The following is a 27,719-nucleotide window of genomic DNA, read 5'->3' as shown; positions in this document are numbered from 1 at the left end:
TTAATTTTTCTCCCAGTATGTCTCACCATCTGAAGAATGCATTTTGTTATTCATTTATGTACCATCTGGCTCCTCCCCCTAGAATGTACACTCAGGGAGGGTGGGGTTTGGGTTTTGTGTTTTTTGTTTTTTTTTTTTTTCAATTTTGTTGTTTGCTGGTATATCCCCAGCACTTATAATAGTGCCTGACTCATAATAGGATTTCAATAAATTTTTGTGGAATGAATGAATAAAAACTGCCTGTTGAAGTCATTCTACTAGGCTCAACACAAAGGCCACCTTCTCCCATACTGTTCCTGTCAAAATTAGCCTACTGTATTCCTTGGCCACTTGCTTCTGCCTCCACCTTAGGGCTCACCCCTTTCACATAGTGCATCCCCCTCCCACAGAGGTGCTCCTGGAAGGTAAATGAGCCCATTTGCCTGTGAAGAAGCTCAGTCTCAGAGACGTTAAGAGAAATGTCCAAGTCTTACACATAGGAGACAGAAAGCTGGAGTCTACAGAATCCAAAGGCTACTAAATACCCATTCCGTTAACTCCTAGTGCTTCTCAAAAACAAACAAGAACTTTCTAAGCAAACACTCAGTACAGTGGGTGTCAGGTTTTAATTTTGGTCTAATATTTAGTACTTCCCCAGAACTGTTGAAAGAAAGAAGAAAAGAAGGAAGAAAGGAAGGGATGGAGTGAGGGAGGGGAAAAGCTTCAGTCCCTTCTTAATTGAGGCTCTGTTCAGAAAACACAGCAGTTTCACTGTAAGAAGACTTAATCAGGGCCAGGTGCGGTGGTTCATACCTGTAATCCCAGCACTTTGGGAGGCCGAGGCAGGCGGATCACCTGAGGTCGGAAGTTTGCAGACCAGCCTGACCAGACCAGCCTGACCAACATGGAGAAACCCCATCTCTACTAAAAATACAAAAAAGTAGCCAGGCATGATGGTACATGCCTGTAATCCCAGTTACTTGGGAGACTGAGGCAGGAGAATCTCTTGAACCTGGGAGGCGGAGGTTTCAGTGAGCCGAGATGGTGCCATTGCACTCCAGCCTGGGCAACAAGAGTGAAACTCCGTCTCAAAAAAAAAAAAAAGATTGCTTAAAGCCAGGAGTTGGAGACCAGCCTGGCAACATAGTGACAGCTCATCTCTTAAGGAAAAAAAAAAAGTTAATCAGAGTGTAAGTATATCTCTCTAGCTTACAACCTAACAGATACACTACAAACAGTGGGCACCATGTTTTCCCAGCCAGCACCTCCTAGATGACTTGGTTTCTGGTTTTTTTGTACGTATCCAAAGCAGAAAGCCCAAAAGTGAGACAACATGGTGGCACACCCCTCCCTCCCTGCCTCACCTGGTCAAAAGGCTATCATTACTGTGATGACTACGTCAAGTTAAGAAAGCTACTTTCTAGCCTAAGAGCCTACCATCTTTATAATAATAGGAATCTATAAAAATCGCTGTCACTTTCATATCATGTTGATAAATATTCCCATAGTATTCTAAGATTATATAAACAGAAATTATCTGTGGTTCTCACACCCGGAATTTGAAGATACGGGTGCAATTATCAAATTTTCCCACTAGGTGGCTCTCATATTTTATGAACCACGCATGGCCTGGGTCTCCTAAACTCAGGGATAGATTTGCAAATGTGTACATTAATTTCTTATCAGAGGTGGTTATCTATATGTTCAAATGTGTCTGTGTCTGGGTAAGTAGACTTATAATACTTTCTAACTGGAACTTGTTAGGAAAACATATAAATTACCCTATTACCGATCCCTTTATAAATAACTTCTTCAAAGCAAAATGTAAAAGAAATCCAATCTGTGCCCAATTAAGAGGTCCCATATTTATCAAATTCTTTATTTATTTATTTATTTATTTATTTTGAGACAGAATTTTGCTCTTGTTGCCTAGGCTGGAGTGCAATGGCACAATCTCGGCTCATCGAAACCTCCACCTCCCAGGTTCAAGTGATTCTCCTGCCTCAGCCTCCAGAGTAGCTGGGATTATAGGCATGCACCACCATGCCTAGCTAATTTTGTGTTTTCAGTAGAGACGGGGTTTCTCCATGTTGGTCAGGCTGGTCTCGAACTCCTGACCTCAGGTGATCTGCTTGCCTCGGCATCCCAAAGTGCTGGGATTATGGGCGTGAGCCACCGTACCCGGCCCAAATGCTTCTTTTGTAAAATAACAATATAATATTACCTCCTGACAACAGAACAAGTAACTTCAAATAGTAAGTATGGGTTATGCCAGCCTTCTTCTCAACCCTCTGTAGAAGTTACAAGAACTCCTAGCCTAGCTAGAAATAACACTAAATGTTTTTCAAATAAATTATGCTTGCTTAATCCAGAAGACAAAGCTGACAGTTTATTTCAGCGCCCTCTTCTCACAGGCTCGCTAAATTAAAATGGACTTCAAGACATGGCCGGTTTATCACTTTCTCTTCCCCTCCCGAGCTCCAACCAGTAAACTTTTTGACAAGGACCAAGCTATCGCTGTGCTCCCGGGGGATTCCGGTATTTAACACTTGTCTCAACCTGTTCTTATTAAATTTCTGACATGCCCTAGTTCACTGAGACACATTTGTTCTCTTCCTTTCCCTCCCTCGCTTCTACCTGCCCAAGCATTAAGGCAGCATATTAACTTCTCAGGTTAGCAACACTATCTTCTCAGGCAGTCAAGCAAACAAGTTCAGATAGAAACACAATGCTTTCTCATGAGACACGCACAAATATCATCGTAAGATATTTGAGTCACAGCCACTTCACATGACTAACCCCTCCACATTTTCATTTCATGACTCAAGAAATCAAATGAAATATTAGGACAGTTGGGGATGGTTTTACTTGTACTTTGGTATGAGATCTGTGCAGAATGGGGGTAAGGAAGGTATTGAGATAAAGGCTTGTATCTGAATACACACTTGGATATAACACACAACTCCACGTGAATTCCCGTTTGACTCCCTTTTTCTCTCCCATCAGCTCCAGATACAAGCCCACCTCACTCCCTGTGGCTGCTACCATCCACCCTTCAACTTCAGCTTCCCCTTCCGTGTGTCCCACTGCTAGAATGCAATGCAGGTTCACAGCTTCTCAACTACCTCTTGTCTCTAAAACAAAGAGAATGATTTAGAGGGTATTACTATTGCAGAGGTAGATACTGGATTAAAAAAAGAAAATCAGCGCAGGGAGAATTGCCATACGTCCTGAAAGTGTTAGAGTGGTATTTATTTTCATATTGCATCATAATGTAAATAGGTGGGAAATGATCCCTCTTAGCAATTTTTTCTTTCTTTTTCTTTTTTTTTTTTTTTTCGAGAAGGAGTTTTGCTCTTGTTGCCCAGGCTGGAGTGCAGTGGCACGATCTCAGCTCACTGCAACCTCCGCCTTCCAGGTTCAAGCAATTATCCTGCCTCAGCCTCCTTAGTAGCTGGGATTATAGGTGCCCGCTACCACATCCGGCTCTCTTAGCTTTTTCTTTAGTTTTCTCTTGCCTCTTCTTGAGATCGAAGCTTCATCCAAACATCCCTTTTAATCCAGGGGCTGGTGCTACTTTCAGCAGACTATCCTTAATTCCTTCTAACCCATCTTGCAATTAAACCTGTACAGGAGGACACAAAAATAAAAAACATGTATCCTTAAATGGCATGGTGCCACCAGAAGCTTTTGCTTGTACACTTTCTCATATTTGTACTTTCCTCATATACTATGACCAACAACATTATCATCATTTCCCCCATTTTGCAGATGAAGAAGCAAAGGCTCAAAACAGCTAGGTGATTTGCCCAAGATCACTTGTCTGTGAAGTGACAACATTAAAATCTTCTAAAAGATAGCTTTGCTTTTGACACTTCAGAGAAAACTTCCAACCACCTCTATCTCAAAACAGTTCTATTTCTAGCAAGAAGACAGCTTCCTAAACAATATCAGGTGTCTTCCTCTTAGCAAACTGACTGGAAGAAAGAAGGACATGCAGGGTTTCAGGGGGAGGGTGTATAATTGGGACCTGTGGCACTGCTCACAGACTGCCTCTGCATACTTTTAATCAATTAAAGAGTCGTTAGGAGGCTGGGTGTCATGGCTCACTCCTGTAATTTCAGCACTTAGGGAGGCCAAGGCGGGGGGATTACTTGAGATCAGGAGTTTGAGACCAGACTGGCCAACATGGTGAAACCCCGTCTCTACTAAAAATGCAAAAATTAGCTGGGCATGGTCGCAGGTACCTGTAATCCCAGCTACTCAGGAGGCTGAAGCCGGAGAATCACTTGAACCTGGGAAGCAGAGGTTGCAGTGAGCCAAGATCATGCCACTGCACTTCAGCCTGGGCAACAGAGTGAGACTCCATCTCAAAAAGAAAAAAGAGAGAGAGAGTCATTTGGATTAGGAAAAGTCTACTTTAAAAAAGGAAGTACGTTTTGTATGGAAAGATTAAGCCTCTCAGAGACACACAGACAAGCTGTACAAACCATGGAAGTCGTCCAATGTAGCAATTCAAGGGTAGAACCTGAACCCGTTTAACCACAGGTCAAGAGGTTTTTAAAAATAAGGTGTTCTTTATACAGTGGGATACCATACAGCAATGAGAATGAATCCACACACAACCAAGGAATACATCCTCCAAATGTAATGGTAAAGAACTCTGACACCAAAGAATGCATATCAGATGATTCCATTTTATAAAGTTTAAAAATAGGCAAATCTACTCCATAGTGTTTTAAGTCAGGTGGGGAGCGGGGTAGTAAAACAAAAGTGAGGTGTTAGCAAACATCTCTGCTTCTTGAAACTCCAAATAGAGGTTAGGACACAGGACTGGGAGTCAGACAGAGCTAGGTTTAAATCCTGGTTCTGCAGTTGAGTGTCTTTGAACTACTTTAATTCCCTGTGTCTCAGATTTTTCCACCTATAAAATGAGACTAATGATACCTTCCTCCAAGGGTTGGTGTGAGAAGTCAATGAAAGTCATGTATGTGAAATGCAGCAGCCTACGTAGGTGCTGTAATAAGTGGTAACTGTTATTATCCCCACCCCTGTTGCCTGGTGGTAAACGGGATCAGAGAACAGATAGGTAAGAGCACAGACAAGAAGGAAAGGGAAGGACCTAACTAGGCTTATGATTAAAGATGTGCAGAATCCACCAGAAGTCTGTACTGGCGAGTGCCATTTCCTCCCTCCCACAGCCCACAAGGTCTCCTGGATTTTGCTGCCTGCAAGTTTGGGCTGGCCCAACACAGTCAACCAAAGTCAGTTGGGTGCCATCCATGCAGGCCCTTGCTAGGGGACCTTATACTGTTATAGGAAAGGGGTCTGGATCCAGATCCCAAGAGAGGGTTATTGGATCTCACACAAGAAAGAATTCAGGGCAAGTCCATAAAGTAAAGTAAAAGCAAGCTTATTAAGAAAGTAAAGGAATAAAGAATGGCTACTCCATAGACAGAGCAGCCCCGAGGGCTGCTGGTTGCCCATTTTTATGATTATTTATTGATTATATGCTAAACAAGGGGTGGGTTATTCATGTCTCTCCTTTTTAGGCCATATAGGGTAACTTCCTCAAGTTGCCATGGCATTTGTAAACTGTCATTGGTGCTGGGGGGAGTGTAGCAGTGAAGACGACCCTAGGACCCTCTTGTGGCCATCTTGGTTTTGGTGGGTTTTGGCCAATTTCTTTACCGCAACCTGTTTTATCAGCAAGGTTTTTATGACCTGTGCCTTGTGCCGACCTCCTATCTCATCCTGTGACTTAGAATGCCTTAACTGTCTGGGAATGCAGCCCAGTAGATCTCAGCCTCATTTCAACCAGCCCCTCCTCAAGATGGAGTTGCTCTGGTTCATATGCCTCTGACAATACTAGTCCAAGAAATTAATTTGTACTAATTCTCTCATAATAGCTGCTAGCAACATACTGGGTTACCCTGCTGGTGATGTTGGTTGCATTTTAACCAGAGCCTGTGGACATACAAGACCATGACCTAGGCTGGGTGTAATTTCACCTTATCCTCAGTCAGAAAGGAGCTGGGTAGGGAGTCGAAGGGGAATAATATGAACAGGGTAATGTTAAGGTCAAGGTTACAAGAACAAGCCACAGCCTGGGCTGCAGGGACTCTGCAGGCTTTCCTTTCTGACTGCAGAATGAGAACAGGGACAGACATCAGAAGGGGAAAGAGGGGTCCCTCTGGGAGGCCCCGTCTGCTGTGAAGCCTATGGTTCCTAGGGGATCAGAGCACAGGAGTTTTGGGGTTTGATTTTGTACTGTTAAATGATGTCTTAAGGCATCTCTATAGGGAATACTGCCCAGCATTGAAAAAGAGAAACTGCTGATGGAGGCAACAAGAAAGATGGATTGTAGAAGGATGAATCTTAGAAGGATGGATCTTGGGAGCATCATGCTAAAGAGAAAGACCCAGAGTCCAGAGACTGCAGAAAATTCTGGAAAGGACAAAACTTATCCAAATGGACAGAAACCCTAAGGCTGGAGGTGGGATTGATTCACAGGAGCACCAGGGAATGTTTTTAGATGATGAAAGTGCTCTGCATCTTGACTGAGGTGGTGGCGCATCTACATTTGTGAGAGCCCATTAAACCATACACTTGGAATGGCTGCAATTTATTTTATGCACGCTATCCCTCAATAAAGTTGATTTTGGGATGGAAAAATAATGATGTCATCCCAGCACTTTGGGAGGCCGAGACGGGCGGATCACGAGGTCAGAAGATCGAGACCATCCTGGCTAACACGGTGAAACCCCGTCTCTACTAAAAAATACAAAAAACTAGCCGGGCAAGGTGGCGGGCGCCTGTAGTCCCAGCTACTCGGGAGGCTGAGGCAAGAGAATGGCGTAAACCCGGGAGGCGGAGCTTGTAGTGAGCCGAGATCCGGCCACTGCACACTCCAGCCCGGGCGACAGAGCGAGACTCGGTCTCAAAAAAAAAAAAAAAAAAAAAAAAGAAAAGAAAAATAATGATGTCTTAGTCACTGAGGTTGTTCTGCTCTGGGAGCAAGCTGGGAGGCCTGCAGGAGAACTCCAGCAATTCCCAGCCTCCACCATTCTCCTAGCCAATTAACGTTTGCTCAGTACCTTACAGTTAATAAAGTACTTTCTCCTCTTTTGATCATTACACCGACACTGTGGCCTGGACATGATTAATCTCATTTCATAGCTAAGGAAACTGAGGCACATTATGGCTAAGGGAACTGGCCAAAGTCTCCTGACTCAAAATCCTGCTATACTTTTATTTTCTGAGACCACCCCTGAATATAGCCTCAGAAATCATCCACGTCTAGGGAAACTGAAACCGTGGTCCAGAGAACGTAAATAATTTGACAACAGTTGTACTGCTAGTTAAGAACACATACTAAACTTGAAGGTATGCCTCCTCTCATGACAAACCAACCAGAAAATGTCAAATCAAGATAATCCTGAAAGGAAACAGAAAGTGGACATTCATTCCCCATATGCAGAGACTTTCAGACCAGTCTGAAATTAAAGAGCCAATCCTAAAACAAAAAGCAAGACTTTTTTTCCAGGGCTCTAGACTCCACCTCTCACTGCACGGAGCAGTCTCCCGCACTCCACCCACCCACCCACCCCCTGGAGTCCCAAGGGTCTTGTAACTTTAACAAACTGCAGCAGCAAGCACACGCATTACCTCACCACAGTCTGGCTTATTTCCTAGCAGCAATTGTCCAAAGCTTGCTCCATTTCCCCCCTTCTGTTGGCTTTGCACCCTTCGCCCATTCCTCCCTGCTGAAATCACAAAGCTCTGACCCCCGCCAGCCAGTGTGAGCCTCCTCCTCCTTCCTGGAGTCCTTAACATTAGAAGCGAGGCCTCTGGTGCAGAGCAATGTGTATCAGATGGCCCCTCTGTATACACATTTTAAAAGCATGTAAGTGTGGGAGTAGAGGGAGAGAGGGAGGGAAAAATACACGATCATGTGTACACAGTATCATGGGCGTCCGTGTGAAGAGACCACCAAACAGGCTTTGTGTGAGCAATAAAGCTTTTTAATCACCTGGGTGCAGGCGGGCTGAGTCCGAAAAGAGAGTCAGCAAAGGGAGATAAGGGTGGGGCTGTTTTATAGGATTTCGGTAGGTAAAGGAAAATTACAGTCAAAGGGGGTTGTTCTCTGGCGGGCAGGAGTGGGGGTCACAAGGTCTCAGTGGGGGAGCTTTTTGAGCCAGGATGAGCCAAGAAAAGGAATTTCACAAGGTAATGTCATCACTTAAGGCAAGGACCGACCATTTTCACTTCATTTGTGGTGGAATGTCATCAGTTAAGGCGGGGCAGGGCATTTTCACTTCTTTTGTGATTCTTCAGTTACTTCAGGCCATCTGGGCGTATACGTGCCTGTCACAGGGGATGCGATGGCTTGGCTTGGGCTCAGAGGCCTGACACACGTGAGGAAGGAATCCTAGGAGGACTTACAAGAAACAGTTGATGGTGGTTAACTTGGGGAGCAGAAATTAGACGGTTGGAGGGCAGAGGGTTCTACTTTCCATTTTGTTTCTGTATGTTCAACATGAATTTCCTAACCAATGCCCATGAATTACATTTATTTATGCAAATAAGGATAGTCTGAGCCAAGAACTGACGGGCTGTGTTTGTCATATGCGTACCTGCATAAGAAAGGAAAAAAAAAAAAACACCTGAGACGCATTAAATTTTGGAAATGAGAAAAAGCACCTACAATCCACCACCTCCCTTCATTCACAGTACCGAAATGTGCAACAATGTAGATGATAGAAAAACTATGAACAATTTACCCAAATGGGATGGAGCCAAGGAGGAGTGAAAGAAGGAGGGCCAGGAGTGGACTCTTAGCCTCTTTTGTAAATGCATCATTCCCCTTTGAGCCACTGTGGCTCCTGTGTGTACCTTGCCTGGGGTCCACTCCTGCCCGCCGTTTGAATCATCTGTGCAATTATTTATGTCTCAACCCCCAGCATCCCCAAAGTAATAGCTTATATAGGGCAGACATTGTCCTTCTGTTCTTAGATGCTTCTAGAGCTTCCTGCATGCATAGTAGAAACTGAACAAATATTTACTAAATAGAATATAAGGAAGTCTCAGCAGAGCGCAGTAAGTCAGGCCTGTAATTCCAACACTTTGGGAGGCAGAGGCAGGGAGATCACTTGAGGTCAGGAGGGATCACTTGAGGTCAGGAGTTCGAGACCCGCCTGGCCCACATGGTGAAACCCCTTCTCTACTAAAAATAGACAAATTAGCTGGGTGTGGTGGTGCACGCTTGACGCTTGTAATCTCAATTACTCGGGAGGCTGAGGCAGGAGGATCGTTTGAATCCGGGAGGCGGAGGTTGCAGTGAGCCAACATCGTGCCACTGCACTCCAGCCTGGGCCACAGAGCGAGATTCCATCTCAAAAAAGAAAAAGAATATAAGGAAGTCTGCAAGGAGGTTAGAGGGCACCTTCTTAGTGGCTTGACACCACTAAGATGGGTTAAAATATTCTTCCCTGCCACCTGTGGCTGGAACCTTAAGCAGATATTCATGTCTGCTGTGGAAGTGCATGGCAAGGTTCAAACTCCTTTTCTTGTTTACCCAGCCCTGGCCCGCACCTGCCTTTCTGCCCTGATTCCCAAGACAAATCCTGCGCCCCAGCAGTCAAACTGGTCCATTCACCACTCCCTGGGCGCACCTTGAGGCTCCCTGCCTTCAGGCCCTTGCTGGTGCCTTTCCCAATCTCTGCCACTGAAAACCCAGGTCACACCAGCTCTCCCTGAACACTCAACTAACGTGCCCCGACGACTGGGCTTGCTTCCTCTTCTAACCTCCAGATGCTTCACTGCGGGCTGTACCCCACCTTGCACTGTGGTCATCTAAGCCTCCCCTGCTGGAGGGTGAAGATGTGACTCTTACCCCTGCCTTCTCCGGTCCTATTACCCAGCTCTGGGGTCTGCAGAAAGAGAGAAAGAGGAATATAGGAGTGTAATTCAAGTCAGAGGTAGAATTAGGTTAAAAGCTGGATCAAGACTGGGTTGAGTTTAGGATTAGAATTGGGAAAAGGTTCATCAATTCTTAATCCCACCTACTAGGCGGCGCCCGCAGTCCCATTAGGGTCAAGACGCCTCCAGTTCTTGAATATGATTACCAGTCTAGCAAGTTTCTTTCCTGCCCTGCTGTCCCTTTAAGAAGGTGAACCAGGTGAGGCCGGGACTCCGCCCCCGGCACTGGCCCCGCCCCCCGCCCCCGCCCGGCCCGCCCGGCTCCCCCAGTCCCTTGCGACCAGACCCTGCCGTCCGGGCAGCTGTCCCAGGTCCCGGCCCGGAGCCATGGAGCGGCGCTGGCCCCTGGGGCTCGGGCTGGTGCTGCTGCTCTGCACCCCGCTGCCCCCGGGGGCGCGCACCAAGGAAGGTACCAACCCCCGCCCTCGCGCCCCCGCCCTCGGGCCCCCGCCCCCGCGCTCCCACCCCCTCCCGGGCCCAGGCCAGCACCCCCCTGCAGAAGCCGGCATTCCTCAGGAGGCCCTGTTCCCCGAGACCCTCGCCAGCTCTCGCTGTGCCCGACCGCCGGGCTGTCGACTGGCCAGGCCCATCTTTGGTCTTTAACCCCAAGCGGCTACTTTCCCGGGTCAGTCACCCCAACTCCCGCAGGCCAGCAATCGGCGCCTGGCAGTGAGGAGGGAGTTCCTGACCCTTGCCAGGAAGCAGCACCTGCACCCGCACCGCTGCCTGCATTCCCAGATAGTCCCAGCTTCAGGCGTCCACCCCAGAGATCTGAGCCCTTGGAATTTGAAGGTGGCAAGTCGCCTCCTGCCAACCTAGGCCAGGGACAGAGGGACCCGCCTCCGGGGGAAGGGTTAGGACTGACGCCACAGGGGTTCCCAGTTGTCCGAGTCGAATATTCCATGTGAAAGCTGGAACACCCTGTCCGGCCCTACTCCCCACCACTTCCCAGGCAGGGAGCTGTGCCTCTTATCCCCACTTCACGATTCTGATCACTGGCCAGGTCAGGCCAAAGCAGGCTTCGGACACTGGAGGTGAGCCTCCCTACCCACGAAACCACTTCCGAGGTCCCCGGTCCACCCTGCCCACTCCTGGCTAGCATAGGTGAGCTCCTCCTGCCCTCCACCCGCTCCAATCCTGCAGCTGATGGGTGCCCCAGGCCTCAGCAGCCTGGGTAACCGAAGAGTTTTGTGGGGCTGCTCTTATTGCATTGACTTTGGTGGAAGACCCAGCGCTCCAAACCTTGTCCCACTCTGCCTTCCTTCCTTCACACACAGAAAGAGTGAAATCCCTGGAGCTCTTCACTCCTCAGTCCTGAGCCCTTTTTCTCCCCTAAGCCTCAGGAAGTCACAGCTTTTAGGAACAGGATGTTGCAGCCTGGGGCTGGGGCCCCAGAATGAGGAATGTGAGTTGCAGGGGCACCTCCTCCCCCAGAGGTGACAGACTTCTTTTCTCCCCACTTTCAGTTACTCTGATGGACACAAGCAAGGCACAGGGAGAGCTGGGCTGGCTGCTGGATCCCCCAAAAGATGGGGTAAGTGTCAGGGGAGGGAAGGATCTTGGAAGACTCCTGAAGGCCAGTGGGAAATGGGGTGGAGAGGTGGGTGGAGGAACAGAGAAAAGAGCAGGAAAAACTGGAAGTGTCTCCTCAGGGAGGGGGAGAGGAGGTTGAGTCAGAGCCTCCTGAATGGGACAAGGGGTGGGGCGGGGGGTCAGAATTCACCCCAAGATGAACGCTTGAATGGCCTGGCTCCTCCAGTGAACACTTTGGAATATTGTGAATACAAGTTGATACTTGTGAGGGGGAGAGGAGCTCACATACCCAGGGAGAGAATGCACCATGCTGGGGACAGCTGAAGACTGAGACCAGTGCTTTGCTTGGGGAGGGACAGAAAAGGCAGAAAAGCATCCTCAATCTGAGATCCATTCATCCCAATGAAGTTGCATTGATAGGTTTCAGGGGCTGGGGAAACCCCATGAAAGTGTACTGTAAATTCTGTATACGTAAGCGGGCATTTTTTTTTTTTTTCCTAGAGAGGCCAGCCAAAACTTTCATCAGATTCTTCAAAGGGTCTTTGACTCCTCCAAAGTTAAAAGCTGCTCCCCTAAACGTTTCTGAGCCCTTAGCTCATCCTCCACACCTCCTCAGGCTGACTCCATGCACACCATGCATTCCAGCTGTTTGAAAGTGTCAGAGCTTGTTCCAATTCCCTTCCTTCCTTGGATGTTCCTAAGACTCAGTGAACAGGTTGTGGGGTGAGTCCGAGACAGCATATTCAGACTCAAATGCAGAGAGCACCTCTGATGATGTACGAAAAATCAAACTCAATTTTTTCCTACTGCACTCTCAACACAGATCACTTCGGTGACCTGTGGTCACCAAAATGCGTGGAGGGATTCCTCCTGCCTGCAGTGAGTTCTCTGGCAGATTCTTCACTGCACAGTAGCTGAGTGTCCTCTAATCTTATTCAGTTCTTACTCTATCTACCTGGAGATAGCCTCAGGTTGAGGGCTCAGCCCCACAAAACTGCCCCCCTCTAGACACCAATCACAAGTAATGGGTTGTCACCTATACTTCTGTTCCATCGGATGTAATCAGGTTTACCTGACCACCCTCCTCGGGTTCAATTAGTTTGCTAGGATGGCTCTCAGAACTCAGGGAAACATTGACTTATATTTACTGGCTTATGATAACGGATATTACAAATGATACCGTGAACACCAGATGGAATAGCTGCATGGGGTAAGGTATATGTGAAGGAGGAGAGCCACCCTGCAGCGACCTAATCATGTTTGGCTGTCCAGAAGCCCTGCAAACCCTGTCCCTCTGGGCTTTTATGGAGGCTTCATTACATAGGTGTGATTGATTAGATCATTGGCCATTGGTTATCAGCTCAACCTTCAGCCTCTACCTTTCCTGCAAGTTGGGGGTGGGGCTGAAAGTCCCAACTCCAATCACAAGGTTGCTTCTGCCACCCAGGCCTCCCTGACCCCAGTCTAGTTCCCATCCCCGTCAGTCAGCTCATTAGCATATAAAAAGACATTTGTCGCTTTGGGGATTTTGAGCGTTTTAGGGGTTGTTTGCCAGGAAATGAGAACAAAGACCAAATATATATTTTACAATTCACAGCACCCTTTCTGCCGGCAGCACAGCTGGCCACAGAACCACAGGGGGCTGCCTAAGTTACTGGAGCATCTACAACTCTGGCTCTGAAACCCCTTGTCTCAGGGTTTCCTTCCTTACCCCAGTACTTGAGACTTCAATCCAGCCTCTGTTTCTGGGGTCAGGGTTACTTGCTTTCTTTCCCTCTGGGTCCTACAGTCCTGGCTCCATTCTCTGTTCTCTGTTCTCCCACAGAGTAGCCTGTAATTAGAGCTAATAGACTAAACCATAGTGGATCCTCCAGGAGGGGCCGTTTGGAAGATCCAGCCCTATTAGGTGACTTACCTCATAAACCAGCTAATCACCCACAGTGATAGCTGCAGGTCCATCTGCGGGCTCCCATGGGCCTTCCTTGGGCCGTTGACACCTCCACCCAAATAACTCTTCCCTAATTTGACTGGAATGGCAGCAAGGCCCCTTTCTCAGCTCAGACAAAACAGTCCTGCATGCTGGGAGGGCAAGGAGACAGCCAGCAGTCACACACTCCCACTATCTACCTTGTCCCCCTCCTTCTCCCCATCTTTTCAAAACACACACACACACACATACACACACACACACACGCATGCAGGCCTTCAGGTCCAGAATGCACCCATGTGGCAGCCAGCAGTGCCTGAGTGATAAGCTAAAGGATCCTTACTGCTGACCCTGGACAGCTGGCTCTCGCCCATCTGTCACTGCTGGAACTGGGAGAGGGAAGTCACAGCTGGGAACATCTGCTTCTCCTGGCTCCAGCTGCAGCCGCGGCAATCTGGCTAATGAGCTGCACATTAACCACCCGCCACCCTGTCCACCTGACCCCCGCCAGTGCATCCACTTGGGCTGTCCCAGCACAGCCTTTCTTAGGAGCAGACTCTTGGTGCCTTTCTCATTCCAGCTTCCTTGCCTTTTAGATACCCCTTGCCCAATCTTTGAACACCCTAACATAATGCAAAAATATGTGCCTCGTAGCAGCTTCTGTTTCTGCCCCACCTCACCTCAAATTTTTGATTAGTGATTTTTTTTGCCTTTTCCCAGAGCTGAGGGTAGGGATGAGGGCCCCTGTATTATAATGGAGTAAAAACTGGGGAAAGTGAACTTTCTAAGGGCCTCAATCTATTCTGCATTAAATTATGGAGTTGCAATAAAAATATCAATAGAATACTTTATAGAATTTGAGAGCTTTTGAAAATTCATCTGACAGAGGAAATACTTAAAAATGGTTCAGAAGAGTTTTTGAAGAATGAAATGGGAGACTTGTCTAACAAGCAGATATCAGAACCATCAGCTATAACTACAACATATGGCTTGCACAAGGTCACTCAGGTTAATGGGATAGAATAGAAAGTCCAAAAACAAGCCGACATATATGAGATTTTAGTATGTGATAGCATTGGAATTGCAAATCAATATGGAAAGTAACAACTAGTTAATAAACTGATAGTTAAATATGCATCATTTTTTAATAAAAATATAAAGATATATCTCTCCATTATACACAAAATTCATTCTAAGAAAGCTAAAATCTAAACCTAAAAGCCAACCTACACAAATTTTAGGAGAAAACATAGATCATTATAATCTTGAGGTAGGAAAACTTCCCAAGTAAAATATACAACCCAGCAATCATGAAGGGAAATACTGTAGATGTGATTATGGAAGAAATTTAGAATGTATGTCCACATCAAAACATCATTAGCAAAGCTAACTGGTATGGCAGACAGGGAGAAAATATTAGCAACATACATTTGAAGGAAATGATTCATGTCTATAATATGTTTAAAAAAAAACTCATCCAAATGAATAATCAAAAGACAATAGAATGTCATGCAAAGGTTATAGACAGATAATTGCATAAACATGCCAATAGCCAATGAACAAAAGAGAAATATACAACTTCGTCCTCTAAGAAATGTGAATTAAAATGCTAAGAAGCTGTGTTTTGACCCTAGGATTGGCAGAAAGCAAAAAGGTTATTAATATTCTATGTTGATGAAGTTTTGAGAAAATGAACCCTCTTGTGTTGCTGGTGGAAGTGTAAATTGATAAACCTTTTTTGGAAGACAATTTGACAGTATCTTGTAAAACTTGTAGTATGTCTACCCTTTGATATGGCAGTTCCGTGGAAATCTTACATCAATCTGCACATGATTTCTTTAAAAAGAAAAAAAAAAACTAGAAGATGTCTAAATGTCCAACACTAGGTGAATGACTAGATAAATTATGGCCTTCTCTACAATGGAGTATTACTTATGGTTTGCTAAAGAAAAAAAAAAGTAAGATAGCTCTATATACACTTTTGTGGCTATCTTTCAAAGACTTTTTTGAGAGGTAGTCTCGCTTTGTCACCCATGCTGGAGTACAGCGGCAAGATCTTGGCTCACTGCAACCTCCACCTCCTGGGTTCAAGCGATTCTCCTGCCTCAGCCTCCCAAGTAGCTGGGATTACAGGCAGGTGCCACCATACCTGGGTAATTTTTTTGTATTTTTGGTAGAGATGGGGGGTTTCACCCTGTTGGCCAGGCTGGTCTTGAACTCCTGACCTCAGGGAATCTGCCTGCCTCAGCCTCCCAAAGTGCTAGGATTACAGGCGTGAGCCACCACTCCCGGCCCTCAAATACTTATTATTTGTGAAAACAGAAAGTAGGTTACAAAATAACACTTGTATGATCCCGTGTTGAAAGCAAAACTCAGAAACATTCAAGCAGTTCTCTGGAGGCATTGAAAATGGTCTGGAAAGTTTTGCTAAAAATTGTTGAGAGTGGCTTCCTCTGAGAATGAGAGTGGAAGGATGAGGGTGAGGGAATTAAACTTTATTCTGTGTAAGTCTTTACTTTTTGACTTTTCACAATAAGCACACAGAGGTATAATGATTAAGAGCATGAATTCTGGAGCCCAGAATGCCTGGCTCATTTTCCAGCTCTGCCTCTCCTAGCTGAGTACCTTGGCAAGTCACTCAACCTCCCTGTGCCTCAGTTTCCTCATGGAAAGTGTTTAAACCGGTGACTGGGCCACAGTAAGCACTATGTTACTGCTAGCCATTAATATTACTAAGTTTAAAAGTTCTTTTCAGATAGAAGAAGCTAACAGCCTGGCCAACATGGCAAAACCTTGTCTCTACTAAAAATACAAAAAATTAGCTGGGTGTGGTGGTGCATGCCTGTAATCCCAACTACTCAGGAACCTGAGGTGGGAGAATCACTTGAACCTGAGTGGCGGAGGTTACAGTGAGCCAAGATTGTGCCACTGCACTCCAGCCTGGGCGACAGAGCGAGACCTTTGCCTCAAACAAACAAACAAAAAGTTAAGGGGAGTCAACTAGATAGTATCAAGAAGTCCAGCCAAATCTGTCAATTGTTGATTTTGATGATGGCTATAATTGAAATATTGGAGAAGATGAGAATCCCCTATACAGTTCTGTGCTTGTTCTTACCCTCCAAATCTAAGGGGTTTTAATAATTAAAAATAAATCTTGGCCTGTGTGTGGTAGCTTACACACTTTGGGAGGCCAAGCAGGAGGATCATCTGAGTCCTGGTGTTTGAGATCAGCCTGGACAACATAGTAAGACCTCATCTCTACTTAAAAAAAAAAAAAAGGTAGCCCAGTGTGTTGGCAGGCACCTATAGTCCCAGCTGCTTGAGAGACTGAGCCCAGGAGTCTGACGCTATAGTGAGCTTTGATTATACCACTGTGTGGCCGACAGAACGAGACCCTGTCTCTGAAAAACAAAAAAATTCATCAATATCCTCTTGAACAAACAGAAGGGCTTTGCCTTGGGGGTACCTGACAGCTCTGCTGATGAAATAAGGGACCAGACTAACTGAAGGGACCAGGATCAACTGGGGATGTTAAGGGACTATTGTCTTACCCATCTTATAATCAAATAAATCCCCAACCCTAAACACTCAGTCTACTGTCCCAGAACTGAGGGGTGGGGAGAGGCAGGACAAGTAGCATAAACCTGAGGGGCTCTGACACAGCTGCTTCTCCATCAGCTCTAAAAACCAAGGGTTTGGGGAGCAGGAGATGATCTGGTCCCTGACTCTGATTCCCTCCTTGCAGTGGAGTGAACGGCAACAGATACTGAATGGGACACCCCTGTACATGTACCAGGACTGCCCAGTGCAAGGACGCAGAGACACTGACCACTGGCTTCGCTCCAACTGGATCTACCGCGGGGAGGAGGCTTCCCGGGTCCACGTGGAGCTGCAGTTCACCTTGCGGGACTGCAAGAGTTTCCCTGGGGGAGCCGGGCCTCTGGGCTGCAAGGAGACCTTCAACCTTCTGTACATGGAGAGTGACCAGGATGTGGGCATTCAGCTCCGACGGCCCTTGTTCCAGAAGGTGCTGCTTCCCTCCATGCCATCTGGGTCCTGGTACAGATCCCTGCCTGGCTCCTTATTGGGTGCCAGAGAAGGTTGCAGAGACAGGAAGAGGGTACAGAGGTAGAATCATGAAAAGTATTTGGCACTTGAGGCCTGGGCATGGTGGCTTGTGCCTGTAATTCCAGTGCTTTGGGAAACCGATGTGGGAAGATCACTTGAGGCCAGGAGCTTGAGACCAGCCTGGGCAACATGGCAAAACTTCATCTCTGCAAAAAATTAAAAATCACCTGGGCATGGTGGTCTATACCTGTAGTCCCAGCTACTCAGGAGACTGAGGCAGGAGGATCACTTGAACCCAGGAGTTTGAGGCTGCAGTGATCTGTGACTGTGCCACTGCACTCCAGCCTGGGCAACAGAGCAAGATCCTGTCTCTAAAGAAAAAAAGGAACAACGTGGCATTGGAAATCAGAAGGGCTGGATTTGAGTACCTTTTCTGCTGTGCCCTGACTTCGGGGATGTCATTTAACCTCTCCAGCTTTTGTTGCCTAGTCATAAAATAGTGACAATAATAGGGCCAGCTATATCTATTTTATAGGCTTTTATAAGCATCCACTGAGATCACAGGATGCCATGGTGGAGGGGGGAAGTGTAGCACAGAGTTATTCAGACTTTTCCTATCGATACCCGTGATGTTCATAAGCAACCTACTCCCTTAGTATCACTGGAGTCACGTAGCAAGACAATTCCCTGCAGGCTAGTACTCTCTAACACATCTCTTTCTTTCCTACTCAAAAAAACATCCTGGGATGCAGAAGAGGAAGGAGCATTTTATGATACGATGTGCTCTTGTTTCTTTCCAAAGAGAAAATGTTGTAAAATTTGTTACTAAGTAAGAAATTGATAATGACATGCTCTATAACTGATCGTGTTATTGGCACTGGGTTTAGGGAATGCCTCTGAATAGTAGAAATGTTATGGACTGTAGAGTCCCAGTGCCTGGATTCCAGTCCTAGCCCCATGATGTGGTCGCTGTGTGATCTTATACAAGGTCTTTAACTTCTATTAGCCTTGGTTTCCTCATCTATTAAATAGAGACGATAAGCCATCCTGCCTCATAAGAGGATTGCATGAGCTAAATAGCATAATGCACATAAATGCTTAGCCTGGCACCTCACACATACAAAGCTCATTGTTCATGGTTGTGTAAAGTATTAAGCAAACAATTGTTTCTGTTATGTGGGAAAGAAGCAGGACTTTGCCATTGTTCCCCTTTCTTCCCCACCCTCTACCCAGGTAACCACGGTGGCCGCAGACCAGAGCTTTACCATTCGAGACCTCGCATCTGGCTCCATGAAGCTGAATGTGGAGCGCTGCTCCCTGGGCCACCTGACCCGCCGTGGCCTCTACCTCGCTTTCCACAACCCAGGTGCCTGTGTGGCCCTGGTGTCTGTCCGGGTCTTCTACCAGCGCTGTCCTGAGACCCTGAATGGCTTGGCCCAGTTCCCTGACACTCTGCCTGGCCCCGCTGGGTTGGTGGAAGTGGCAGGGACCTGCTTGCCCCACGCGCAGGCCAGCCCCAGCCCCAGGCCCTCAGGTGCACCCCGCATGCACTGCAGCCCTGATGGCGAGTGGCTGGTGCCTGTAGGACGGTGCCACTGTGAGCCTGGCTATGAGGAAGGTGGCAGTGGCAAGGGATGTGTTGGTAAGAATGGAGGTGGTGAGAACCTGAGGAACCACTCGGGAGGATTGCAGGAGTACCCCTGCAGAGAAGGCGGCCAGAGCTCTGCCTCAGTGGGTTTTTAACCTGAGTGTCCCAGAGCAGCAGACACACACATGCAGAGATGTTTCCAGTAGAAGGGATTGGGGCAGGAAGGGGTGGTGGTGGTTCTGCCTGTAAAAACATTTACAGAACCACTGCTCTGCTGCGTTCTCTCTCCAGCCTGCCCTAGCGGCTCCTACCGGATGGACATGGACACACCCCATTGTCTCACGTGCCCCCAGCACAGCACGGCTGAGTCTGAGGGGGCCACCATCTGTACCTGTGAGAGCGGCCATTACAGAGCTCCCGGGGAGGGCCCCCAGGTGGCATGCACACGTGAGTCCAGGGGGTGGGGCGTGACCATCTGGAGGGAGGGGCTGGATCTTTGCTGAGATTTTGTCAGGGTTGGATTTTTCCAGAGTTTGTCAGATATTGGAGATGGTCCAGGGTGTCAGGCACTTTTAGCCCCTGCCCTGGCACCTTGCTCTCCCTAGAAGAATGCAGAGATGTAGTCAAACCCAGTAGAAATCAAATCTCCCTAGGAGGACTTCAGAGGACATCGAGGATTGGGTGGTGGTGGAGGCCGGGGAACAGCAGCTCGGGTGACAGCGCGGTTGGCTTCTACTGATGGCTCCTCTTCTCCCACAGGTCCCCCTTCAGCCCCCCAAAACCTGAGCTCCTCGGCATCAGGGACTCAGCTCTCCCTGCGTTGGGAACCCCCAGCAGATATGGGGGGACGCCAGGATGTCAGATACAGTGTGAGGTGTTCCCAGTGTCAGGGCACAGTGCAGGACGGGGGGCCCTGCCAGCCCTGTGGGGTAGGCGTGCACTTCTCGCCAGGGGCCCGGGGGCTCACCACATCTGCAGTGCATGTCAGTGGCCTTGAACCTTACGCCAACTACACCTTTAACGTGGAAGCCCAAAATGGAGTGTCAGGGCTGGGCAGCTCTGGCCATGCCAGCACCTCAGTCAGCATCAGCATGGGGCATGCAGGTGAGAGGCTGAGAGGGGCTGGGACAGGGACCTGGCTTAACAAGGGCTTAAGACCACAGGGACAAATTGGTGGGCAAGAAGCCATAGGAAAGTTACTAAGGTTGTTTCCTTTTTCCTTACATATCCAACCTTATCCCTCCGGACCCCCAGAGCCACTGTCGGGCCTGTCTCTGAGACTGGTGAAGAAAGAACCGAGGCAACTTGAGCTGACCTGGGCGGGGTCCCGGCCCCGAAGCCCTGGGGGGAACCTGAGCTATGAGCTGCACGTGCTGAACCAGGTCAGGATGCTACTGAGAGACAGTCTTCAGTATCTGTGCCCGGCACACCCCAACATTCCTAGCCTGGGATGTGGGGTGGGAGGAATCCACCCGAAGTCTACTGTGTGGCTTTCTCAGGGCAAAAGGCTGTGAAGAACCCTGTTGTAACCATTCTGCTCTCCAGCCCCTCCCTATGTGCTCTGATGCTGTCCATCACATCCACCGGGGTCTGGTTCAACACTGCCCGCTTAATGCAACTCCAACCCACAGGATGAAGAACGGTACCAAATGGTTCTAGAACCCAGGGTCTTGCTGACAGAGCTGCAGCCCGACACCACATACATCGTCAGAGTCCGAATGCTGACCCCACTGGGTCCTGGCCCTTTCTCCCCTGATCATGAGTTTCGGACCAGCCCACCAGGTGGGGTATCTTGTGTTCTGCCCCAACACACATACACCTGTTGCCCCACTGAGGCAACTCAGCTCCTGTTCCACATAGCGACCCTTCCTCTTCCTCTACACACATGCACACACATTCCTTTCTTCCGGGAGTAGGGGACAGACACCGATCTGATGCACACTGAAAGATCTGACCCCTAGGTGTACCCAGGGCCCTGTCCTTTAACCCCCCTCATTTCTAAGGACTGTGAGTCCCAACACTTCCTCACCCCTTTGTGCCTCCAGTGTCCAGGGGCCTGTCTGGAGGAGAGATCATAGCTGTCATCTTTGGGCTGCTGCTTGGTGCAGCCTTGCTGCTGGGGATTCTCGTTTTCCGGTCCAGGTGCCAGCTCCTGCCCCCTCCCCAACCACCAGCCCTGGGTCAGAAGCCCCTGACTGCAGCCCCAATGACCCTCCCATCCCCTAGTACCAAAGCTCAGTGAGTCCTCACACCCATCCTGCACTCCCTCCCCATTTCTGGGGAAGATTCAGCCAGAGTCCCTCGGACCCCTGAGGTGGTCCCGGGGCCCTGAAGGAGCTGGTCCCCAACCCCTGCAGGAGAGCCCAGCGGCAGAGGCAGCAGAGGCAGCGTGACCGCGCCACCGATGTGGATCGAGGTGAGCCAGGTGCACCTGCGTATGTCCCCACATGCATGTGCACACCTGTGTGTGTGTGTCCGTGTGTGTGTGTTGGGAGGTGGGAAGGGATCAAGGGACATAGTTGCTAGGCCAACTCTGGGGGGACATGTGGGGTTTGTTGTCCCCAGAGCTCTTGTGTTTTGCTACCTAATTAACTTTGGTTAATTAACTTTGTACTGATGGCCCCCAGTGGCTCTGATGCAATTATCTGTTAGTGTCCGTTCGCTGCTGGTGCTGCTGTCTTGTCACCTTGGGCTCTGGACAGCCCTCCGCATCCTGGAGGCCAGGCCTGTGGGCCGAGGCCAGGCAGGAGGAGGATTGATGTCCTCAGAGGCTTATGAGGACATCATAAGCCTGCTTGTCACCTCATTAGGTGACCCACAAAGGGGAGAGTGAGTGGTCCATCTGGGCAACCGGGGTGGGAGCCAGGCATGGCTCTGTCTGGGAATGTGAACGAGGTGCGACTGACCAGAGTGGTGTGGGGACTGGCCGCTGAGAAGATTGGGCAACTCAGGCAGCAAATATGCTCTTTGGGTTTGGATCCTGGCCACCGCCCTGGACCTTGTGGAGTGAAGACAGCGGAGCTTGGAGCATAGACAGGGAGAAGAAAGGCTTAGTTGCTAAATGGAGACTTTCTCCCACCTCAGCCCAAACAGGAGTCACCTTGGGAAACAGGGAGGTGTGGAGAAGTGTGTGGTCCGCTGCTGGGCCTTCTGACCCCCATACTCCTGAGCCCTGATGTTGGTACTCCCCAACCCCCTGTTCTGCCCATAGAGGACAAGCTGTGGCTGAAGCCCTATGTGGACCTCCAGGCATACGAGGACCCTGCACAGGGAGCCTTGGACTTTACCCGGGAGCTCGATCCAGCGTGGCTGATGGGGGACACTGTCATAGGAGAAGGTGAGTCCCGCCGTGCACCGCAGCAGGACCCCCCTGTGGGGCAGCACAGAGCCACCAGCAGGCCCCTTCCTTCCAGCGCTTCTCTGGGGAGCCCAGCTGGCTTCTCTGGTCCAAGAGTTACCGGATGGACTCACTCTCTGCTCCGCTCTGTATCCTCTTTGAACCATTGTGTTCTTGTTAAAAACCCCTCATCAGGTGCCCTGGAGCAACCCCTGTCTCCTACACACTTGCTTCTGTGGTTTTGGAGTTTCTGATAAAGGGCATTGAACACATTGTTTTCATCCACAGAAGTGTTGCTGTGCTGAGGGCCCGGATGTTCTCTGATAATGCCCAAATGTAGGAGCCATTCCCTCCCTAGCCTGGCATTCCACCCCATCAGAGGCCCAGTGTCCTTGGGCTGCCCTGATCCCTTGGGTCACCAGAGGAAATGGGTCTCAGTGGAGAACAAAGCTTGGCGGTGTCCTTGCCAATTGTGCAGCTGAGCCAGGTGAGCTGGGACCAGAGGAGCTCACAGAAGAGAGGCGGCCATAGCCAGCGTCCCTGCCACTTGGGTACTAGCCCCAGACTGGCTTGCTCTTCATGAGCACGGCCTGGTCCCGCTCCACAGGGTTCATTCACCCTTCGGTTACCAAGCGCCCATTGTGAGCCAAGAACTGTGCAAACACTGGGAGACAGTGGTGAACAGGTCACAGCATTGCACTCCAGCTCCAGACTCTGACCTTCCCCAGGAAGGACAGCCCACGCCCTGTCCCGGGAAGGGCACTCCATGCTTCTGATTCTCCAGAAAAGAAAAGGGCCGGGGGACTGGAGGAGTTGCTGCCTGTCCCCTGGAGGAGCCCTGCAGTGCATCGGGCCACAGCCTATGTTCTTTCTACCCAGGAGAGTTTGGGGAAGTCTATCGAGGGACCCTGAGGCTCCCCAGCCAAGACTGCAAGACTGTGGCCATTAAGACCTTAAAAGACACATCCCCAGGTGGCCAGTGGTGGAACTTCCTTCGAGAGGCAACTATCATGGGCCAGTTTAGCCACCCGCACATTCTGCATCTGGAAGGCGTCATTACAAAGAGTATGAGGAGCGCTCTCCCTCAGCTGGGGGCGGGAAATGCAGGAAGGAGGGGCGAAACCACTGGAAGTGGAGGGAGGATGTGCGGCCAGGGGCAGGAAGCCTGCTTCTGAGTGTGATACGTGTGTCTGTGTCTCAGGAAAGCCGATCATGATCATCACAGAATTTATGGAGAATGGAGCCCTGGATGCTTTCCTGAGGGTGAGGAGGGCAGAGGACTAGCTGGGGAGGGGGATGCGCCATGGTGCCCTGGGCACTAGGAGGAGACCCGGCCCATCCCGACTCACCCGCTCACCCTGCTACAGGAGCAGGAGGACCAGCTGGTCCCTGGGCAGCTAGTGGCCATGCTGCAGGGCATAGCATCTGGCATGAACTACCTCAGTAATCACAATTATGTCCACCGGGACCTGGCTGCCAGGAACATCTTAGTGAATCAAGACCTGTGCTGCAAGGTGTCTGACTTTGGCCTGACTCGCCTCCTGGATGACTTTGATGGCACATATGAAACTCAGGTGAGAGCCCAGTACAAACCCAATGCACATTCACATTGCCCCATAACATGCCATTCACACAGTCACGTGCATAAAGCCTCAGCCAGGTGCAGTGCCTCACACCTGTAATCCCAGCACTTTGAAAGGCTGAGGTGGGTGGATCACGAGGTCAGGAGATCAGGACCAGCCTGGCCAACATGGTGAAACCCCGTCTCTACTAAAAGTACAAAAAATTAGCCAGGTGTGGTGGCGCGCACCTGTAGTCCCAGCTATTCGGGAGGCTGAGGCCGGAGAATCACTTGAACCCAGGAGATGGAGGTTGCAGTGAGCCGAGATCACGCCACTGCACAGCAGCCTAGCAACAGAGGGAGACTCCGTCTCAAAAATAAAAATAAAAATAAAATAAAATAAGCAAAAGACTCGTGCTCAGGTGGACACCGTAACTTTCCGTCCCTGACCCATGTGCCTTCTTAGGGAGGAAAGATCCCTATCCGGTGGACAGCCCCCGAAGCCATTGCCCATAGGATCTTCACCACGGCCAGCGATGTGTGGAGCTTTGGGATTGTGATGTGGGAGGTGCTGAGCTTTGGGGACAAGCCTTATGGGGAGATGAGCAATCAGGAGGTGAGCCCAGAATATTCTTCCTCATCTCATCTCTAACTCACACCTCTTATTCCCTCCCAAGGTCCTCCCATGGCCTTTTCCTGCAAATGTCTTTATTTATTGATGACCCTTGGTTTTTCTGTACTCCTGGCTCCTCTGGTCCTTTACCTCATGCCCTGTTCTCTTTACTCCTCCCACCCTGATCCTCCCACTGTGATCCTTCCATCTTGGCCCTCCCACCTCCTCCCATCCTGCCTAAAATCTCCACTGCAATTATCTTATGTGACCCTCGGTTTCTCATGGGCCTCCAGGTTAGCTTGCTACTCTAGAGCATCCTCCTGTCCTGCCGTGCAGGTTATGAAGAGCATTGAGGATGGGTACCGGTTGCCCCCTCCTGTGGACTGCCCTGCGCCTCTGTATGAGCTCATGAAGAACTGCTGGGCATATGACCGTGCCCGCCGGCCACACTTCCAGAAGCTTCAGGCACATCTGGAGCAAGTGCTTGCCAACCCCCACTCCCTGCGGACCATTGCCAACTTTGACCCCAGGTAACCATGTGGGGGAAGGACTAGGGAACCCAGAAGCAGTGCTAGGAGAGTGGAAATGGGCATTCAGCCACCTCCGAGTGCTGGGCCTGGGGAGCTCTGGACCAAGTCCAGTGTATGAGGCAAGACCACAGACATGCCCTTGGGGAAGAGTCCAAGAGGTCAGCTTTAGATCACGCATATTTGCAGAAAATCAGTTACAGCTGGGCCCCAGTTCCCTCACTTCACCTGGGCTCGAGGTTGGGGGTCCCATCTTTTCCCTTCTCTGGCTGCTTCACCTAGGACACTCCTGGAGCCATCCTTGCCAATCCCACTGCGTTATACTGTGGCCCAGTCTTGGGCTGCATCCTCTTCCCCATAGAAATATTTCTGCATGTGGAGGAAAGGGTCATCCATTCACGAAGTTTTGGAGGACTGACTGGTGTAAGCTGTTTGCTGGACATTGGAGATACAGCTGCACTTATGACCTGGTACCTGCTCCAGGGAGCTTGGGCAGCCAGGCTGGGGTAGGGTAGGCAGGAGCAGCCTTGCAGGGTTTGGGAATGCTCCTGGATCACATGGCTAGTTTGTGGGGAGCCGAGGGCTGGTAGGTTGCAGATAGCGCAGGATGACTGCAGCATCGTCTTTCGGAATAGCATCCCTGAGGCTGGAGAGACAACCAGAGTCAACACAAAGAGGACCAACCCTGTTGAGAAGTTTGGACTTTACCCTGAGTGCAGAGAACCAATTCTTTTTTTCTTTTTCCCCCCGAGATGGGGGTCTTGCTCTGTCACCCAAGCAGGAGTAACATGGCACAATCTCAGCTCGCTGCAACCTCCACCTCCAGTGTTCAAGTGATTCTCCTGACTCAGCCTCCTGAGTAGCTGGGATTACTGGCACATACCACCACGCCCGGCTAATTTTTATACTTTCAGTAGAGACACGGTTTCACCATGTTGGCCAGGCTGGTCTTGAACTCCTGACCTCGTGATCCACCCGCCTCGGCCTCCCAAAGTGCTGGGATTACACGTGTGAGCCACCTGGCCTGGCCTAGAGAACGAATTCTTAAAAACTCTCCACTGGAGGGGACATGGTCAGAGTTGTATTTTACCAAAAATATGGCCTGAATGTAGAGAACGAACTGATGGGCAGGGGTAGGTGGGGCACTCCGGTCAGGGAGACAGGCAAGGCTGTACTTCAAGTGCTTTATTGGGTAGCCAGCGTGGCCAACTGACCTCTGTATCCAACCACCATATATAACCTTGTTTCTGGGAGAAAACATGCTCTAAGTCCCAACTTTTGAAACTATCTTTTGGAGCGCAACTCCCTCGTACACTGGAGACTGCATGTGCTAATCTTTCTGGAATGCTGGATATTTTTTCCCCCAGCAGATTTACTTTGCTAATGGTTTTTGGCTCTGGTGAGCTTTAGTACAGGAACACTCATTGTATTGTGGGTGTCAGAGTGCAAGAATAACAGCCGAAGTTGAAGGTGGTGAGGAAGGACTGCTCCCAGAACTCAAGCAGCCACTACGAAAAAAGGCAGGACCACGCCCAGGTGCCAGGGCCTCTGTTCTACCTTCAGCTTCCTCTCAGACAGGAGACTTTCATGTCTTAACCAGCCTCCAGTCAGGTGCCCAGAACCGGCCACTCCTTCAGGAGACAGGCTGGTGATCCACTTCTGTTGGGGCTTCCAGGGCAGTCCCTTTCCACAGGTCTGTCGACAGAGCAGGACTGTCAGCCAGTCCGCTGTTGTGAGTACACCGGGAAACAGGCCAGGAAATGGGCTCAGAGATAATGGTGGGGTCGATCCAGTCTAGATGATCTCTGTGCCCAGACACCGAACTTCAGTGCTGGCGGCCGACGCTCAGAGGCTAAGGCCAACCAGACCAGCCCCTGTACTCCCGTGTCACCGACGAGCCCATATCCCACAGGGTGACTCTTCGACTGCCCAGCCTGAGCGGCTCAGATGGGATCCCGTATCGAAGCGTCTCTGAGTGGCTCGAGTCCATACGCATGAAACGCTACATCCTGCACTTCCACTCGGCTGGGCTGGACACCATGGAGTGTGTGCTGGAGCTGACCGCTGAGTAAGGAGCTGGGCTGTCTGGGCAGGGGAGGGCTGTCGGGGTGGAGCCTCCGTACTCATGCCCCCACCCTTCCTTGCCCACAGGGACCTGACGCAGATGGGAATCACACTGCCCGGGCACCAGAAGCGCATTCTTTGCAGTATTCAGGGATTCAAGGACTGAGCCCTCCTCTCACCCCACACCCAATCAGGGAGCAAGGAGCGAGGACGGGGCCAAGGTCGCTCATGGTCACTCCCTGCGCCCCTTCCCACAACCTGCCAGACTAGGCTCTCGGTGCTGCTCCTGCCCACTCTCAGGAGAACCCTGCTCTGCACCCCAGAAAACCTCTTTGTTTTAAAAGGGAGGTGGGGGTAGAAGTAAAAGGATGATCATGGGAGGGAGGTGAGGGGTTAATATATATACATACATACACATATATTTTTGTAAATAAACAGGAACTGATTTTCTGCCTCCATCCCACCCACGAGGGCTGTAGGCATTACAAAAGAGCTGACTACTGAGAATTCTGGAAAACAAGGTTTTTTTTTTTTTTTTTAT

The 27,719-nt window shown here is 49.6% G+C and overlaps 1 protein-coding gene across 2 annotated transcripts; it reads left to right on the top strand.

Annotated features, from left to right (window-relative positions):
- The first annotated feature begins 10,187 nt into the window (after positions 1 to 10,187).
- Positions 10,188 to 27,668, top strand: EPHA1 (EPH receptor A1). 2 transcript variants are annotated; one of them, XM_015135129.3, is made up of 18 exons: positions 10,188 to 10,369; positions 11,427 to 11,494; positions 17,166 to 17,447; positions 18,722 to 18,854; positions 19,368 to 19,523; positions 19,836 to 20,180; positions 20,331 to 20,458; positions 20,708 to 20,858; positions 21,122 to 21,218; positions 21,434 to 21,492; positions 22,288 to 22,413; positions 23,293 to 23,478; positions 23,615 to 23,676; positions 23,781 to 23,987; positions 24,441 to 24,590; positions 24,924 to 25,117; positions 27,027 to 27,182; positions 27,266 to 27,668. In XM_015135129.3, the coding sequence occupies exons 1-18, from the start codon at positions 10,288 to 10,290 to the stop codon at positions 27,342 to 27,344; spliced, it is 2,661 nt and encodes an 886-aa protein (XP_014990615.1). In that variant the 5' UTR covers positions 10,188 to 10,287; the 3' UTR covers positions 27,345 to 27,668. The 2 variants fall into 2 exon arrangements, with proteins under 2 accessions (XP_014990615.1, XP_001090564.1); XM_001090564.5 differs by having other exon boundaries at positions 18,722 to 19,130.
- The last annotated feature ends 51 nt before the right edge of the window (positions 27,669 to 27,719 follow it).

Source organism: Macaca mulatta, chromosome 3, assembly GCF_049350105.2.
Source record: "Macaca mulatta isolate MMU2019108-1 chromosome 3, T2T-MMU8v2.0, whole genome shotgun sequence".
Classification (NCBI taxonomy): Eukaryota; Metazoa; Chordata; class Mammalia; order Primates; family Cercopithecidae; genus Macaca; species Macaca mulatta.
The sequence above is the reverse complement of the archived record's forward strand: the minus strand, read 5'-3'. Positions and strand labels throughout refer to the sequence as shown.